We start from the raw sequence: 17,509 nt of genomic DNA, 5'->3' as shown, positions 1-17,509 counted from the left end.
GTATCTCCAGGTTTTGCCTTTTTAAAAAAAAAAAATTAATAAATTCTATTAAATATTGTCATGCTAAATAGTAACAAGCTATAAAAGTCATGTTTGTTATTTTACCATTTAATTATTATTTTTTTCCGTGTATTTCGTTGAGTGTACAGACAACTGTAGATGATTTTTCAAATATGAAAAATGAAGTATTGCTTTATTCTGCCTTTTGCAAAGGGGGTGCTCTCTGATTATTCAACAAACACTTAACGTAATGCAATCCCTTTCAATCTACCCAGGATGGCCCCAGAAAACCCAAGCCGCAAAATGGACGGATGAGCTGTTGCTGCAGCTCATAACTGCGAGGCCCATACTTTGTGCCTTTTATTTCAATTCTTCATTATAAATAATGACCGCCGTTGTGGTTTCGGACATGCAGTAACCTCAGAATCGAACAAGATCCTCTGTAAGTCTTTCTCACAATCCATCCCATTCGAATATATTGCTCGAACTTTTGAGGAATATAGAGGGAGAATAGAGAGAGGATGGGGAGAAGTTCAAAAGGGGGGCTAATTCGAGGAACTTGGACTGCTACTGAAGACAAAATTCTTACAGCACATGTTAGAAATTATGGTGAAGGGAACTGGGCTAGGGTTCCAAGGGAAACAGGCAAGTTAAACTTTACAAGTTCTAGTAATTAGCTGAGCACTCGTATATATATATATATATATATATATATATATATATAATTTTATTTTATTTTTGTAGAAGTTGTATGGTATGTACAGTTGCATGACAAACAGTAAACATACTGCTATTGGTACAGGTCTGAAGAGATGTGGCAAGAGTTGCAGGCTTCGTTGGCTGAATTATCTAAAACCAGATGTTAAAAGAGGAAACATTAGCCCAGATGAAGAAGATCTCATTATTAGGCTTCACAAGCTCTTAGGCAACAGGTTAATCTCCCCTCATCACCATTAATTAAACAATACCAGCCCCTCTAAACAATATAGTTTTTCTTTATATCACATGATTGATACTACTGGCAATTAATTACAGATTTTTTTACTATTTTGCTTTTTACGTAGATGGGCTTTAATAGCTGGAAGGCTTCCAGGTCGGACGGACAATGAGATCAAGAATTACTGGAATTCAACCTTGAAAAGAAAGGTACAAGCTAACGATCAAAAACAGCCTAGAAGAGGGAATAAAGACACAAAAAAAAAAACCAGAAAGACCTCAACAGGATTGAATAAAGCGGCACCATGCACAAACAGTAGTCTTCCTTCACCACCAGTCTTAGCTGAAAATATAGAGACTGATCAGATCCTCGCAGCATCCTCCATTGAAGAAGGAACCTTGGAAAAATATCTGATAGAAAATCCCAACTCAAATGATGAGCTCTTGCTATTTACTAACGATAATGATCTGCCTTGCAACTTCTTGATGGATCTTGATATGGGGCAGATGAGCTTCTCTGATTTTCTCCAAACTGATATCTTCTCAGATAGCAATAACATGCTTGTTAATGGGCCTGCACCTTCTTATCCAGATGAAGCTTCTTTGTTCCCCGAGGCTATGCTGCAGAATTGGATGTGTGAGGATGGCTTTGAACTTGAACTGGCTATGGGTCCTTGATCAACGATCACTGCTTTCTTTCTTGTCAATTCAAGGCGATTAATAAGCATGTCTTCTGCTTCTTCTTCTTCTTCTTCTTTATCATTATCCTTTCTTGTTCCAGGTTATTGAGATTAAATAAGGGGAGCAGGGTTCCTCATATATTCCCTTTGCCTGTTTCCATTCTTCTCAGCATTTGAACATAAGAATTCCAAGTAGAATAAGTTGGATGGTCCCTGTATGGAAGAAACGTACGGCATGCTTTTAACTGGAACACATATTTCCAATTTCGAACTGTAGTTTTTTCAATCTCAATATGCTAAATATGGATTGCATCCTCTTTCTTTCTTTTTTTCCTCTTATATTTTACCCTGTATTTTGGTAGCATGATTTGCACATAATGTTCACTGAATGACCGTTACCAGCAAGAATTTACCGATCAAACCTTGGTTGGATTGGTAGAGGCCCCATGCTTTGAGCAAGGAGTCTGGAGTTCAGTCTACGCCCCCACCCTCGAACGATGGTTGAAGAGGAGAGAAGAAACACAACCGAGTTCTTAAATGGGATTTTGTCGAATGCCCAGAATCATTGTCCCATAGTAAAATTACTTTGGTTTCCACACAACTGACGGCTCTCTTTTTAGTCACCAAATATATATCAGATATTCAGCCAATTTTTTAACCACGGAACCAACCTTTGCACATGGATTTTCATTGCATGTGATTGTTTGTCTCCTCACGTTTTTTTTAAATTAATTATTTTTTAATGATTTTTTTATTATTTTAATTAAAAATAATATCTATATATATATATATATATTATTTTAAATACTTTAAAAACAGCCATTAACAGAATGATAAAAAAGTTCAAATGACAAAAATTATGAGGCTGGTGTCCTTGTGTTTGAACTATTAGACTCGTCATGATTCAGACAGGACTTGACCAGTTAAAAAAAGTGTCCGCCAGTCGCGAGCCTCGATGCAGCCTCTTTTAGCTTTTTATTCAAGCTTACAGTCTGTAGCATCAATTTTAGACCTGCCCAGGTGGCCGGCCTGTTTGGATTCTAGATTTTAACCTGTTTAACTTGATTTTCAAATTAACTTGATTGTTGGATTATTTTGAATTTTTTTTTTTAAATCCAACTTGATCGTAGTCTTAGGTTTCAAGCGACCTGCCGGTTCGAATCATATTTTAAAACTATAATTTATAGCTTCAGAAGACAACTTAGCTCAATTTAGGATATCGATATTGTTCTAGATATTTATTCAATATAAAAAAATTAATTAATTTTAAATAGTTTTTTTATTGGTAATTTTATATATATATACACACATGCACGCGCGCCCCACACACACTCTATATATATATATATATATGCAGAATAGCACAGTTCAATTTTTTTTTAATAAAATAACATAATTTATATAGAGAAAAAAAATATATATATATATATCTTAAAAACACGTGAAAATTCTAATTATACTTATATTATTAAAACAAACAAAATTAATTCAATAATATCAAAAAATATCATCAACAATAACCCAACTATACCATATTTGCCATCCAAAAATGATACGACGGATCACTTATCTTTGGTAACCAATGTAGTTCACTTAAGTCAATATTAGTTACATTTCTATTTTTTACTATTGATATCTTAATTGAATCTTTGGTGTATCTTTGAGTTTTTTTTTTCTACTCATATCAATCATCTCTCATACTTATTAAAATTTATTTATTTTTATGGATATTATTATTTTGAAAGGTAACAAATTATAAATATCGTGTTTTTCAATCACAATATTTCACCCATTAATTTTTAATAAACTACTCCACCAATATTTTTAATTTACTTAGTAAACTTCTTTTTAAAAAATATTTTTTACAAGTCAATTGTTTTTGATGATGGAAAAAAAGTTATCTTTCACCAGTTTTTTTAGTATAAATGTCGTGTGCACATTTTATGGTTACAAAATCTCAATTATCTAAAAATAATGTATCAATTAAACATACAAACCATTATATGTTTGCTGTGAAAACCCAATTCTATCTATTTGAATAAATAAATAAAAATATTTGTTCCCCTAAACAAAAACTATTTACTTCATATAATTGAATTAATTATTTAGTCTTTCATTTTTTATTGGATGTGGTATGAGCATGAAAAAAAAATTAGAGAGAGAAGATGTACAGTGAGAATAATGATAATTATTTTTAAAAAATATCGGGAAAAAGAAAAAGCTTTTTCTCCCATTTCATTGGAGATTCTTTTGCACGGCTTGGATTATTAAGTTGTATACAATGTGGTAACATTGAAAAGATTAATTATAATTTATTTTTTTTGGATTCGAGGAAACTCTACCCCTCAAAAAATATATTTTGTAGGTCTAGGATGAGCAAGTAAAAATCCTGGCTATCTCAGACTCTTACAAGAGATGCACGTCCTGGCTCGAACTCGAGACCTACTGTGTAGCTCTCAAGCCTTTTGCTATCACGTCATGCCCCTTAAAAATATTTTTTATTAATTATATGTCATTATTTAGATTCTTTAACTGTAGTATATTTATTCAAATATATTCAATTAGCTTTTAGAACATGCTAGTTCCAATGTTCGCGATCCGTGCTGGATCAAAAATTAATTTTAACAAAAAAAAATGTAGGCATTATTAAGTTTTTTTTCTTGAAAATCAAGAAGATTTTCAAATGTAAATTAAAATCTTAACGTGTGCATTTAATAAAACTAATTGATAAACTATGCACCAATATGTATTAAAAAGACACATCATCAATAACCAAAACAAGATTGAAAAATTAAGAAATAGATACATATAAAGAAACATGATCTTGTATTGTGTCATGCTATTTAATTTTTTATTTAAATATATGTCATTATTTAAAAAACAATAAAATTTTAAATTTAATTAAAATAAAATAATTAAACTATATTAAAATTGGCTTAATATAACTCATTTACTTAGCATTTATAGACACAACACAATCATTCCTTTAAAAACTTTATTTGACTAGACAAAGTTATCAAGTCACTATCATTTTATTTTTTTAAGAATATAATCTTGAAATGATGAATTTTTTATTGACTCGAGTTAATCCGTCAAACCATCATTCAAGTCACAGAGTTGATTGGGTTTAACAATTTTATTTTTTTATAATTAATATTTTGATTAATTAAACGATAATAAAAATAAACAAGCATAGAAAAGTATTAGCAAAAAAAAATTAGAAAAAAAATATCACGAGAGCTACAAAGAAAAATTGTTTGTTTGTATTGGAAAAATATGGTATAATCTACTAAAAAAATATAAAAATGAATTATAGTTTAGTAAATAATATCCTAAATATATATTTAATTTTAAATAAAATTCAGAAAAAAAATAAAATATCCAATTGAATTAAAGATAATACCAAAAAATATAATTTCTTTGAATTTTAATTTTAATTTAAATCTAAGAGGAAAAACATTTGAAGGCTAAAAAGAGATAAGGTACTTGGGTCCTGGTAGATCACCCCACTTGACCCATTAAATGAATAGGCCACTCATGTGGGTTGCAAGATTGATCTCCAGTGTCTAGACTTTTTTCTCTTTTTTGGTTTGGATAAAAAAGCGACAGACATGTCATTCATCCTTTAAAAAAAATTAGGTGATGCATCATTAAAAAGCTTGGTTTCTATGGTAACTGGAAAATTAGGTTGGGGTTTTTTTATATCCAAAAGGCCATATTTAATCATATTTCACTTAATAAACACCCTTGCAATCCTTAAAAGACTAACATCTCAACTCAAAAACCTCTAAATTGGTTTTTTAAAAAAACAGAATCAAGATAGAAAAAATCTTATTAAGTTCGATCTATTTTTTTCCAGCAAGATAAAGGTAAAATCATCTAAATTAAATTATTTTTATTAAATGAAACTCGTTGACATAAAAATAACTTGTTTCATTATTCAAATTTGATCAATCATTAACTTTCTCTTTCCCTCCTCAAATCCTCAAACCCAAAGAATGTAAAATAAAAAAAATAAAGATTTGAAACAAAATAAAAATTATAAAAACTAAAATAACCAAAATGGAAAACAAAAAAGTCTAAAGGCAAAAAAAATTGGAAAATATGGTACTTAAAGATTAAAAAAACCTTGGGAAATAGCTTTGAGATGCCAATAGAAAGTTAAAGAACAGAGTTTTCAGACTCATTTGCGAAATAATGCAGCGTGAAAGAATAAATAAATAAAAAAATTTTTGTGCCCGAAATACAAAAAAACCATAAAAGAACAAAAAAGTGCACTATTCGAGTGAAGAGTGCGAGTAGGTGTTTTTGCTATGCTTTTTAGTTGTTTTTATAATATAACATATAATAATTAAAGAAGAAATGCGATCAATTTCAAATATGATTACCTGGATATAATAAATAATGCATTTTTTAAATTAATTTTATTAATATTCAATAACTATTAAGACCAGAAAAAAACAATTTTTTTTGTATATAAATTTATCTATTTATACAAATAACTTTCTTAAACTTGACTAAAAAAGTTAACAGTGTTTAAGAGTATGATAATGGTTGATATTCAAGTGCTTTTCATTTCCAAAACACATTAAAAATATATATTTTTTAAAAAATATTTTTGACATCAGCATATCAAAACAATCTAAAAATATAAAAAATATATTAATTTAAAGTAAATAAAATTAAAATTTTTTAAAAGCACCTTCCAACTATAATGACAAATGAAAACTTGCTTCGAAATCACTCTTTAATATAAAATCAAAAGAAACAAAAACTGTCCGTATAAATTGTGAATATATATATATATATATGGAAAACATAACTTTTTGAAAAGTTAATTTTTTTTTTTTTTTGTAATGAAGATTTCTTATATGTTAGTTGTGGATGAATATGAAAATTAAGCATGGATGTTATCGTATATAGATCTCATATAAAAAATACTATTCCCAAAAGCCCTTGTTAAGTACTATTCCCAAAAAGAAAAAATAAATATCGAGTACTCTAAAGAAGATTTAATTATAATTTAGTCCCTGCAATTTATCAAAGCAACTGATTAATCCCTGTAGTATCAAAAAGAATAAAATGATCCTTCAAACAGTGTCAACCATGCTTAATTTAGTAGTATTTTGTTCAGAAAACAAAAGATATGGAAAGACAAGGAAGAATGGAAGCAACGAGGAGATCAGGACGGGGCAGGTGAAACCTTTTCGGGGGAAAACTTAGGAATGGTCATTTGAGATGCATCCTTGGGAAGAAATCATCAAACTGGAGTATCTAAAATAAGAGAGGAAGATGTAGGATCTTAGAATTGTCAGTAAACCTTAAAAGTTTCGCACATGCATCACTTGATAGAGCCAGCACCAAAACAAGGAAGGGATTGCATTACCTTCTTTTTAATTGATAACTATAAATAGCTATAGTGGAATGATTTTCTTTCAAATCTGGCCACCAAACTTGGAGAATGTTAATAACTAAAGAAGGCCAAACCTTCTGCTTATAATAAACCAGGTAGATCTAATTCAAAATGGAACAAGTTGTGGCTTCGATGAAATTCATCCTCCTCTATAACAATTAGCTCTAAAAACTGACTATATATCGCTTAGTATAAAAAATCGGTTACTAGTATGAACAGTCAGTTCCAGCAAAACTTGAAATTCCAAGTCGAACAAATATTAGCAGAAAGGAGCTGAATACTATTTGCCTCAAATTCATCGAAAGTATTTAAGAAGAACAAGCTTCTTGCAATTAAAACTGATATGAACATGGTATTCTATTCAACAACGCTTACCCTCAATCCTCGAATTCTTCGTCACCAACACCACCACCATTTTGTTGCTCGCCATCCTTTGGCTTACCATCTTTGTAAGCTTCTATATCCTGCTCACTGCTTCCTTCTTCTAGTTCTGTGTTTTGGTCAGAAAATCCATCGAATTCAGATCTCGAAGCGCCCATTTCAGAACTTTTTACGCTCACACCAAGGGGATTCCTCACATTTGCAAGGTAGTCTCTCCTGACAGAAAAGACTTCAAAAGGCTCCGTATGGCCTTGCTTTTTGATGCCAAACTCAATGCCACTTGATGGCATATAAGGAGTGTTAGCAGGATAGTCAAGGAGAGTTCCTGAGTATAGTTGATCCAACTGATTAAAATAAGAGCAGGTTTTGGATCGCGCAGACCCCCTCTTTGGACTTTCTCTGGCTTTTCGAAAGTATTTGTTGATGTTCTCCCACTTTTCTTTGCACCTCTTGGCGCTTCTTTGATAGCCCATTGAACTCATTAAAGAACTTACCTCTTCCCAAAGAGGACCCTTTAAGCCAGGTTCTTGAAACTTAATCTCTATTCTACTTCTAACTTGGATCAATGCCTCAACTTCATCTTTAGGCCATTTGCTATGGCTGTCAGTTTTCGTAGGTGTAATTTCTTTGATGGGCTCATTTGAAATTTCTGGTTGCAGCAATGGTGGAGCCATTCTAGTATGAAGATTGATACTTTGGCCTGTGATCTTCTCTATGTAAGAAATAATTTGAGCCTCTCTACTTGAAGCTGAAGCCCGTTCATGTGCTAAAGAAATGGCTTCTCTGCTATACTTTTCGGCCTCTTGGCGTCTCCGTGTTGCTTCTCTCTCTGCCCTTTCTTTATCCATTCTCTCAATCACTTCCAAGAACTTCCTATGCATAATTTCTTGGTGATTCATCACTTTCTTCACCGAGTTCTCAAAGAACCCAGCTATGTCATTTAATTTCTCCTTCAATTTCCCCTTTCTCTTCCTCCTTCGGCATTTCCTCAATGAAGCTTCCTCTCCAATCGAATTCTCTGACCCACGATCAACCCCAATTACATTATTGGCAGCACCATAGGCACCGACATTTTGCCCATTTGAAGCATTACAAGGCATTGAAAGACCCGCATTCGTTGGTGAATTGTCGCACGTGAGAACAGAACCAGAGCCTGTTTGATTAGCTTCAGCAATCTGTGCAAGACTATAGATAGCTTGAAGCTCATTAAAGAGAGGAAATTTGCTTTCCAAATTCTTGCACCCCTCACTACTATCATCAACTACTTGTTCCATCTCTAAAGGGCTAAAGTAACTAGTCTTGCTTTCATTAATTTCTTTCTCCTCACTTCCACTCCGCTGCTTATTGAGTTGTTTCCTGTAACATTTACACAAACACATAAATGACATGACATGGTACCCACTTTATAAAGAGTGAAGTAGGCAAAAAGTCATGTGATTATTAAATGTTTAGCAATAAATTACCAAAAGGGTTCTTTGATAGTGGTAGAATCTTCCCGGGGATGCCAAGAATGAGGCATTAAAATGGCATGTGGTGGATTACTATGCACATTTCCATCAAGAAATGTATTAGTGTTGGTGGTGGTGCAGGCAGCTTCTTCTTGATTATTCAAAGCACCAGCCTTTTTGTCGCCACTGTCTTCGTAATCGCGTCCCCACTTGAAATTCACAGAAAATAATGATGGGTTAACTTGGTCTTGGCTTTGGCCCTGGACCTGTTGTTGTTGTTGAAATGGATAAAACAACTGGTGGTGCTGCTGCAATAAAACCTGATGTGGGTGTTTATGTTGTTGTTGGAGGTGGTGGTGCAAGTGGTGCTGGTAAGGATAGTTTAAATTTTGAAGATTGGAAATGGGTAAAACTGATGGTGAGCAGGAATAATCATCTTCCATCAAATGTTGTTGCCTATGTTGTTGTTGATGATGATGATCGATGTTTGGTAGTCCATAGCTAGGCTGCATTTCTTTTTCTTTGGTGTAGATTGTGACCTAAAGGAACAGTAGCGCTTCTTTGTTTTCAGAGAAGAAAAAATGAGAATATGAAATGCTAAAAACAGGAGAAGTTATGGGGAGATGTTACTTTAACTGGATAAGACCGATCAAAAACCTAGACACTAGCTAGAGAGGAAGTGTAGAGAGCGAGAGAGGGAGGGAGAGGGAGAGGGAGGGAGGCTGTTACGTGGAATACGTCATCTTTCTCGTTAGGGTTTTAGTGATTGCCAACCCCCAATTATATGCCTATTACATTAACACTAGCCATTTGAAATGTGATTCACCACAGGTAAAATGTTTTTTTTAAAACAAATTATATACAGACTTTTATGATGTATTTTATATATAAATTTTTTTAAAATTGAATTCAAATGGATAGTGCATATATTTAATTAAATAAAATTGAGAATTATTAATATAATAAAAAAATTTAGCAAACTCATTCCTTACCCAACTAAACTCATAACTTGGATCATTAACTTAATTGGATTCAAAAAAAAATTTATATAATTTTTTATTTAAAATAGATAGCTATAAAATTAAGAACCAATAAAATATCAAAGTGATTGAAAAAAATCAAATTAAAAAAAATGACGTTGCTTAATTAATAATCAACTGAATATTAAGTGATAAAAATAAAAAAAATAATAAAATTATAATGAATAAAAATACAAAAAAAAGTCTAATCTTTTAGGCTATGAAGATCTAGAGCTTCTAAAACTTCATAAGAAATCCTTGAACAACTCACGCGCCAAGTCATTCACCACTTAATGATTTGAAGAAAAATAGAGGCGACATGTCACCTCTATAATCTAGATTCTGGAGACCTTCATTTATTATAAAATATACTATCCTGTTTTAGGACCAAAAAAACTCATGTTTAACTATATTTTGACCCTAAAAACCATAAAAATATCTCAAATACCTTGTAAAAACATATTCATAGCCTTCTAATGATAAAAAAAATTATTTTCAAAATCCACAATTAACCTAAATAAAAGAGAAATTGAAGTTAGATCCATCATTTCAGGCAAAGTTTAAAGAAAAAACAATATATAGCCTAAACTTTACTGGTTAAAAGGATTAACAACGTTTTTTTTTATTTTTTATTTGATTCGTAGCAAAGTACATGCTAATATATCTAATAAACATTTAAAAGCTTTGACACTTTTGGATATTGTTTAGTTATTATTTAAGGATAGAATAAACAAAGATAGTTGAGACGCATGGATAAATGAAACAATAGAGTTGTTTTTAGGAGTGATGTACAAAACATAATAAATAAATTTGTAGTTTACTTATTTTAATAAGAAAAATTATAAGATTTAAAAATAATCTTGATTTTTTTTATATAAAAAAATCAATGCATCAAAAGTGAACCCAAATTTTCAACTGTGCCATACTTTACCGATTTTATTTATTGCAAAACTGATCCAAGACAATCTCCAAGAGGAATCCTGGGACATTTTACCCAAATATCATAACTTTATGTAATTGATGTTATTGAAGATGTTTTGAAGTTGTACAACCATGTAGATTGTAATGCAAAGATGTACAAACAGATTTCAAGTTTTGTTTGAAATTGAATCTTGACCGTTTATGTAGATATTTTTTTTAAAAAAAACTAGCATAATAAATTAAAAATATTAATGAAAAAACACAGTTTTTTTTAATAAGTAAAGCAGCGTAGTTTTGGTTTTCATGATTCAAGAATATGATATTATTTTATGAAAATTTTAATTCTAAAGCATAATATTTATTCGCAATAAATTATTTTGGAAACATGATATTTCATGAAATTAAACTCACCTTTTTTCCTTCTCTTCTAACAATTTTAGCTTATAAAAACGCAATATTTACTACATACTGTATTTCTGAGTCAAAACCATAATAAACATAAACTATATTATTTTATTAAAAACATTTTACACTGAAATTTTAAATTTTATTAATAGCTCAGTGTAGCCGCAACAAGACACAAAATTTAATGTCTGAGACAAGAGGACAAGGTACTATACTGAAATTCACGTGCATCACCAAATGATGTCGTCTGTCTTCAATTGCTCAGAGGCTAAAATCCAGGTCAGGCTCAGACACGTATCATCCTCATTTCATGTTCCAATGCCACGATTTCTTGGCCTGCTAATCGCGCTTGTGTGGTTCTGTTATAGAAGATTATTTCTTAAACTATGTTTTTTAAATATATTTAAATACTATTTTAAAAAAAAAAATTTTGTTATTAATACATTAAAATAAAAAATATTAAAAAATTAATTTCAAATTAAAAAAAATCAATTTTTTTTTTAAAACATGGGCTAATTACGAAAAAAACAAACAAATCGCAGCCTAAAAAGAAAACAATGCTCTTGGCCTGTGGCTTCACCAATCACCATCTCTTGGTCGCGCACTACAACAACCAAGACCAAGACCTTCTGTTATTAATAATTAATTAAGTAAAAAAAATAAAAGGGATAAGTGTTTTGTGCAGGGTACATACATTGTGCAAATGCCGCACAGACTGTGGACTTCAATGGTCATTGTTTTAGTTATTGATTTTTTTTCTTGGATTCAGTTTTTTTTTTTATCAAATTAAAGATTAATTACTTCTAATTTATTCATAAATGGAAGAATTAAAATATATAGGGATAAAGTAAAAAAATAAAAAAATTATTTTGATCCTTATATATTTTAAATGATTACTTTTTGGTCGGTATAGTTTTTAAAAAATTTGATTTTGATTCAAAACTTTATTTTTTTTATTTTCAATCTCAAAAAAAGAGTTGTTGATTTTTTATGATAGAAAAAAAAACATTATCATTGGCACCGATCTCTAGCATGAAAAGGATTGTTTTTTGTATTAGTAGGTTTCATTCGGTAATAAAAATTCCATTTGAAGTGTTTTTTTAATATTTTCATTGCTTGAGATGATATATCTAGCTCAAAAAAATATATTTTTTAATTTAGGTTGATTTTGATTTTTTTAGAGTTATTTAAGATTATAAATGAGCTTATCAGATTTGAAGTATTTTTTTATGTGTTTTAAATAAAAAATTAATTGAAATCAAATTTTATTGGCACAAAATATTGAAGTCCTGATTTTTTGGCAACCGTCTAGTAACCTAAAATTTGATCAGCAGATTATGTCATTTAAAAAATAATAATAATAAAGAACAATAAATGCATCATATCCCCCCCCCTCTCTCTATATATATATATATATATAAAAGACTCAGCACGCGAGCTAGGTCTCTTTTTGATGGGCCACTTGCAGTAATTTTCGCAGTTAATGTTTAATTTATTATTATATTCTTAATCGAGTCAATTATATTATAGTAAAATAAATGAATTTATGAACAGTCACGTGATATATATGTTTAATTTTATACCAAAAATAAATTTGAGGTGAAACGAATAATTAGATATTACCCTTATATTTTGTTTTTAATTGCTCTAACTTTGTTCTTGTATTTTATATCATTCTCCAATCTATCATTAATCTATTAGATATTTCCATGCAAACTAATGAAAATGAGAAAACTGCTATTAGAGTAAATTGGAAGTTTTTATTTTTGATTTTTTATCGTTTTGATTTAATTTTTTTTTCTTTCAATTTGGCACCTATTTTCTTTTTAATGATTTTTTTTTATAAACTATACATGCATGTAACCTTTTTTATTATTATTAACGTTAGTTAGTGTGCGGGCTAATTTGTGTATATCTCGACTAATTTCATGGATCCTGAAGTTAATGACCATGTAAAGTCTCCAATGATCTATCATATGAGTAATTACATGATTCAAACTTGAAATTATAAAAAAATAATTTTTTAGTATTAAGTTTTTATTATTAAGTCACTTTCTAGATGGTTTATGAAATATTTTTTTTTATCATGTGTAAGGTGATCCTGACCGCGCTAGCATTTTCGAAGCTAAGGTGACGGAGGAATTGTAGTTTTCTACAACAAAAATATCTTCGAAACTTGAATCCGAAGAAAAAACAAACGTTGATAGAATAAAAATATAAAGTCGAGCACTCAAATTTATTTAAAAAAAGAGTTGTCCTTTAGTGTTAAAATTTATCTATTTTTAATAAATGAGATTGGGCCGGCGTGAGTTTTTCACTTGACTATATTTTCATCAATCTGGACGAGAATATCTAATAATGGGACATATTGAAAATAATATTATATTAGGGGATAAATTGAAAGCAAATAAACTCTTAAAAACAGATTGGAGACCTTGACTAAAATGTAAGGACAAGTTGGGTTAATTTCTTTTTTACCTCATAGTTATTTTCAATATGAAATTAGTCACGTGCATATCACGTGATCGATTCTAATGATTTGACCAGAAAATATCTTTGAAAGGGTATGTATAGAGATTGCAAACTCATTTATTTTACAAGGACACAATTAATTAAGATAGATTAGACAATGATTAATAAGGATAGGTTGAACCATCTTTCCCTTTTAATAATTTATATTTGTATTGTGTGGGTATATATTTTTAAAAGCGTTTTTAAAACATAAAATGAAACAGATTTGCCTACTAAATCATAATTTAATTGAATATAATAATATATCATGAATTGATAACGAACATGGATTTTACTGAATACAAATGAAGACTTACATCTTGTGTCTTAATTCTCGAAATTGAACTTGAACATGTACAATTCAAAAACACAAATCCTAGAGATAACAACATCTATACAGTATATTCAGCTCAGATTTCAAGTTTTGACAGAAAAAAATAAAATTTTCATGTGATAAGTTTCAATAGATTTTTTAAAGAGTAGTGATCTTTCAAGAGTTATGAATTAAGATTTTGTTGGAAATTTATTCATAGAACATAGTTAATAATGGATGCATCTGAAGTTAAATTAAAAATGAACCAACTTATTTTTAGAGTTAAAACTTGTTGCAATTTAATCTCTCACATATATTTTTTTTTAATATATATATATATATAACATTAACTTGATTTAAATAAGTTATGAATGGAAGAAAAATTAATTTTAAAAAACTATATATTTTGATAAAACCAATACCCTATAAAGAAGTCTATTTCACATTATAACAAGTAGCCGAAGAGATACGATATGGTCTAAAGGGGACCCAAGTTTCTAGAGGGAAGAAAACCTATGAGTTTTGAGCTTATACTCATGTATGTGTGTTCATGTTTCAGTTTGAGATTGGATTTATTATAAAATAATTTTATGAGCTATAAAAATTATTTTTTATCAATTTAAATTTAGGCTTGAATTTGATTCATAAATAATTAATTATTAAAACCTAGCCCATTATCTTGTCTAACCCATAAAATGAAAAATCTTATCATTTTTTCTAGTATTTTTTTCACATAACCTGAATATTTTTTTTTCTTATAGATTTTGTGGATGCGTCAGCTATAGAAGTGGGATCTTAGATAATTTTCATTTCACATTTAAAGTTTTTTTTATTAAGTAGAGATAATTTTTATTTTATAAAGAATAATTTTTAAATATATCTTATTTATTGTTAGAGTTTTTTTTTGTTAAATAAGGATCTTGTACTATTACTCAAGTAACCCTTAACTTAAACCGAATATAAATATAAAATAATAAATATGTTCGAATTGTTCACAATATCTATCTGAAGTACAAATACAACACGATAAATATAACTGTTGATAAATATTGAAAAATGCATGCCAAGCACAGCCTCAATCTTAATTTACGAAACCAAGGTAGCATAACATAATTGAGATGTCACGTCATGGCTTTTTAGCGTCACAAACCAGATGTGGACGAATTGAACACTGAAATTGTAGAATGCCTGCAATGCTGCCCATCCCAAAGAATCACTGAACTCACAATTAGAAGCACAGTGGAGGACTTCTACCAATCACAAATGTCTATGTTAGGCTTCTTTTTTTTTCTTTTTTTTTTAAATTAATGTTGATGTTCGGACTAATATATATATACCTTAAATAATTTTATGGGTTCTGAAGTTAATAACCATGTAAGTTTTTAATAATCTTAAAATTTGTAAAATACAAATTAAAAAATTTTAAAATACAAATCTAAAACCTAACCAGTTAAATTAAATCTTACGAGTTTCTTCTTTTTCCTCTTTTTACTCTATCTTCCTCTTGCTTTTCTTTTCAATTTTAAATCATGATGAATGAAAATATGAATCCTGCAACATGATACATGGATGTCACTCTTTTCAAAAGTACTACTTGTCTCTGTAATTACATTGTTAGAGCATCTCCAATGGGAAATGCCATTTTGAAGAGCCAAATGAAGAAAATGGCTTTTTGAATAGTGTAAATATAACCTTTTGTATTATGTGCATTCCAATGGTAAAAAGCTATTTAGAAAAGTCATTTATATTTTAATATATTTCATGTTAAATTAATTTTAATATAATTATATAACTAATTTAGATATTTTATATATAATATAATTATGATGTTATTAATTATATAATTAATATGAGTAATTTATAAAATTAATGAAGTAATATGAAAGTTAAAAAATATAATTTAAAATTTATTTATATGAATATTTTTAATTTTAAGTTTTATATGTTATTGTTAAAAATTTAATGTTTTAAAAGTAAATTCAAATTCAAACTTATAAAAGTATTACGAATTGATATCAATTTCATAACAATGTATTTAAAATAACCAAGAATTTTCTACATATTTAATTAAAAATACATTACATTACAATAAATCAATCAAAGTTAATTAAAAATCAAAACCCTCTTTTGCATAATTTCTAACTTTCTATTTTGAAAATACGCTGCAGAAATTGGATCCAAATTAGAAATATTCATATTCATAATTTATTTTCTTTCTCAATCCTGTCCAATTCTTGTTTCTCTTGACTTTGTTGAATCAGCATGACTTGTTGCTCTAATATAATTTTTCTGTTTTGTTTCTTCTGATCCTCAATTTCAACTAGAGTATCCCTGAATTGTTGTAACAGATTCGTTACAGTTGCATCCCCAACTTTATCTTTTCCTTGTCTACGTTTAAGTCATTCCTTTGCAGCCTTTTGACCGATTGATCTATCTTGATAAATCAATGGTTCACTATCTTCTCCTAAACTAACAGAATTAGGGGTAGATGGAGTTGATGAAGCTGGACTTGCATTGACATGACCTTTTTGTTTCTTGTTTGACCTTTGATGTTGATTTGCACGCTCAAATTGCCATTTGGGTTCTTTTCTTAAGATAACCCAACAATGTTCTAGTTGAAATCGTTTGCCAACGCAAGAAGCATACATTTGCTAAGCATCATTAATCTGGTAAAAAAATAAATTAATTAAATAATGTTAAAATATATGTTAAACAATTCAACATAAAAATGAATATTACCATTACCCTTGATTCTTCGGTCATTCCACTTTGCTGATGATTTTCAATTTGAGTAACAAATCCAACAAATTTATCGACTTCTCTATTTATTTCTTGTCATCTACTTGAGATGCTTATTTATGAGCGATTATTCAAGTTTCCTCCATTCTCTACAAAGTAAGCATGTACGCGAGCCCAAAACTGTTTTGTTTGTTGATCAACTCATGTAATTGGATCCTTGCTTGTATTTAGCCATGCAGAGACAAGTAAACAATCCTCCTCTGGTGAGAAATTTTTACTTTGTGATTTTTTTGCCGAATGGACATTTAAATTCGAGCATGTTAAGTCATCAATTAATTGATTAGAATCACTTGGTTGAGAGAGAATATCTTCTGACTCACTCATAAGAAAGTTGGTAAAAGAGCTTGGAAAATTTGAATCCATCTACATTAAAAAAAAAAAAAAAAACTAAAGTTAAAACCTTATAAGAGAGTGTAAAAGAAGCTCACATTCAATGTCTAGCAATTTTGTAGTTTTCATACATGCGAATTAATAATAAGCATTGCCTTCTACTTGTTCTAACATAACAATTTGACCATTTTTTGGAACTAAAAGAGAATCGATATACTAGTTTAATTGCATTTTCAAGAAGACAAAATATAATTGACCTCAAATTAAAACAAACAATCAAAAATAAATTTTAAATATGCAACTCTATCTTTTTATCAATATCAACTACCATTATTAATTCCTCTCAATTTTAT

At 29.4% G+C, this 17,509-nt stretch overlaps 2 protein-coding genes across 3 annotated transcripts; one reads left to right on the top strand and one right to left on the bottom strand.

Moving 5' to 3' along the window:
* The first annotated feature begins 387 nt into the window (after nucleotides 1–387).
* On the top strand, nucleotides 388–1,942 carry LOC118030733 (uncharacterized). Its single transcript, XM_035034959.2, has 3 exons — nucleotides 388–645; nucleotides 803–932; nucleotides 1,065–1,942. Exons 1-3 carry the CDS (start codon nucleotides 522–524, stop codon nucleotides 1,612–1,614), a joined length of 804 nt encoding a protein of 267 aa, XP_034890850.1. The 5' UTR covers nucleotides 388–521; the 3' UTR covers nucleotides 1,615–1,942.
* A 4,571-nt stretch (nucleotides 1,943–6,513) lies between these two features.
* LOC118030732 (uncharacterized) lies at nucleotides 6,514–9,592 on the bottom strand. 2 transcript variants are annotated; one of them, XM_073409864.1, is made up of 3 exons: nucleotides 8,874–9,592; nucleotides 7,405–8,766; nucleotides 6,514–6,890 (listed from the first exon to the last, which is right to left on the bottom strand). In XM_073409864.1, the coding sequence occupies exons 1-2, from the start codon at nucleotides 9,368–9,370 to the stop codon at nucleotides 7,407–7,409; spliced, it is 1,857 nt and encodes a 618-aa protein (XP_073265965.1). In that variant the 5' UTR covers nucleotides 9,371–9,592; the 3' UTR covers nucleotides 6,514–6,890; nucleotides 7,405–7,406. The 2 variants fall into 2 exon arrangements, with proteins under 2 accessions (XP_073265965.1, XP_034890849.1); XM_035034958.2 differs by lacking the exon at nucleotides 6,514–6,890 and having other exon boundaries at nucleotides 6,901–8,766.
* Between the last annotated feature and the right edge of the window lie 7,917 nt (nucleotides 9,593–17,509).

This window comes from Populus alba, chromosome 6 (assembly GCF_005239225.2).
Source record: "Populus alba chromosome 6, ASM523922v2, whole genome shotgun sequence".
Classification (NCBI taxonomy): Eukaryota; Viridiplantae; Streptophyta; class Magnoliopsida; order Malpighiales; family Salicaceae; genus Populus; species Populus alba.
This window is presented reverse-complemented; position numbering and strand designations above follow the sequence as displayed.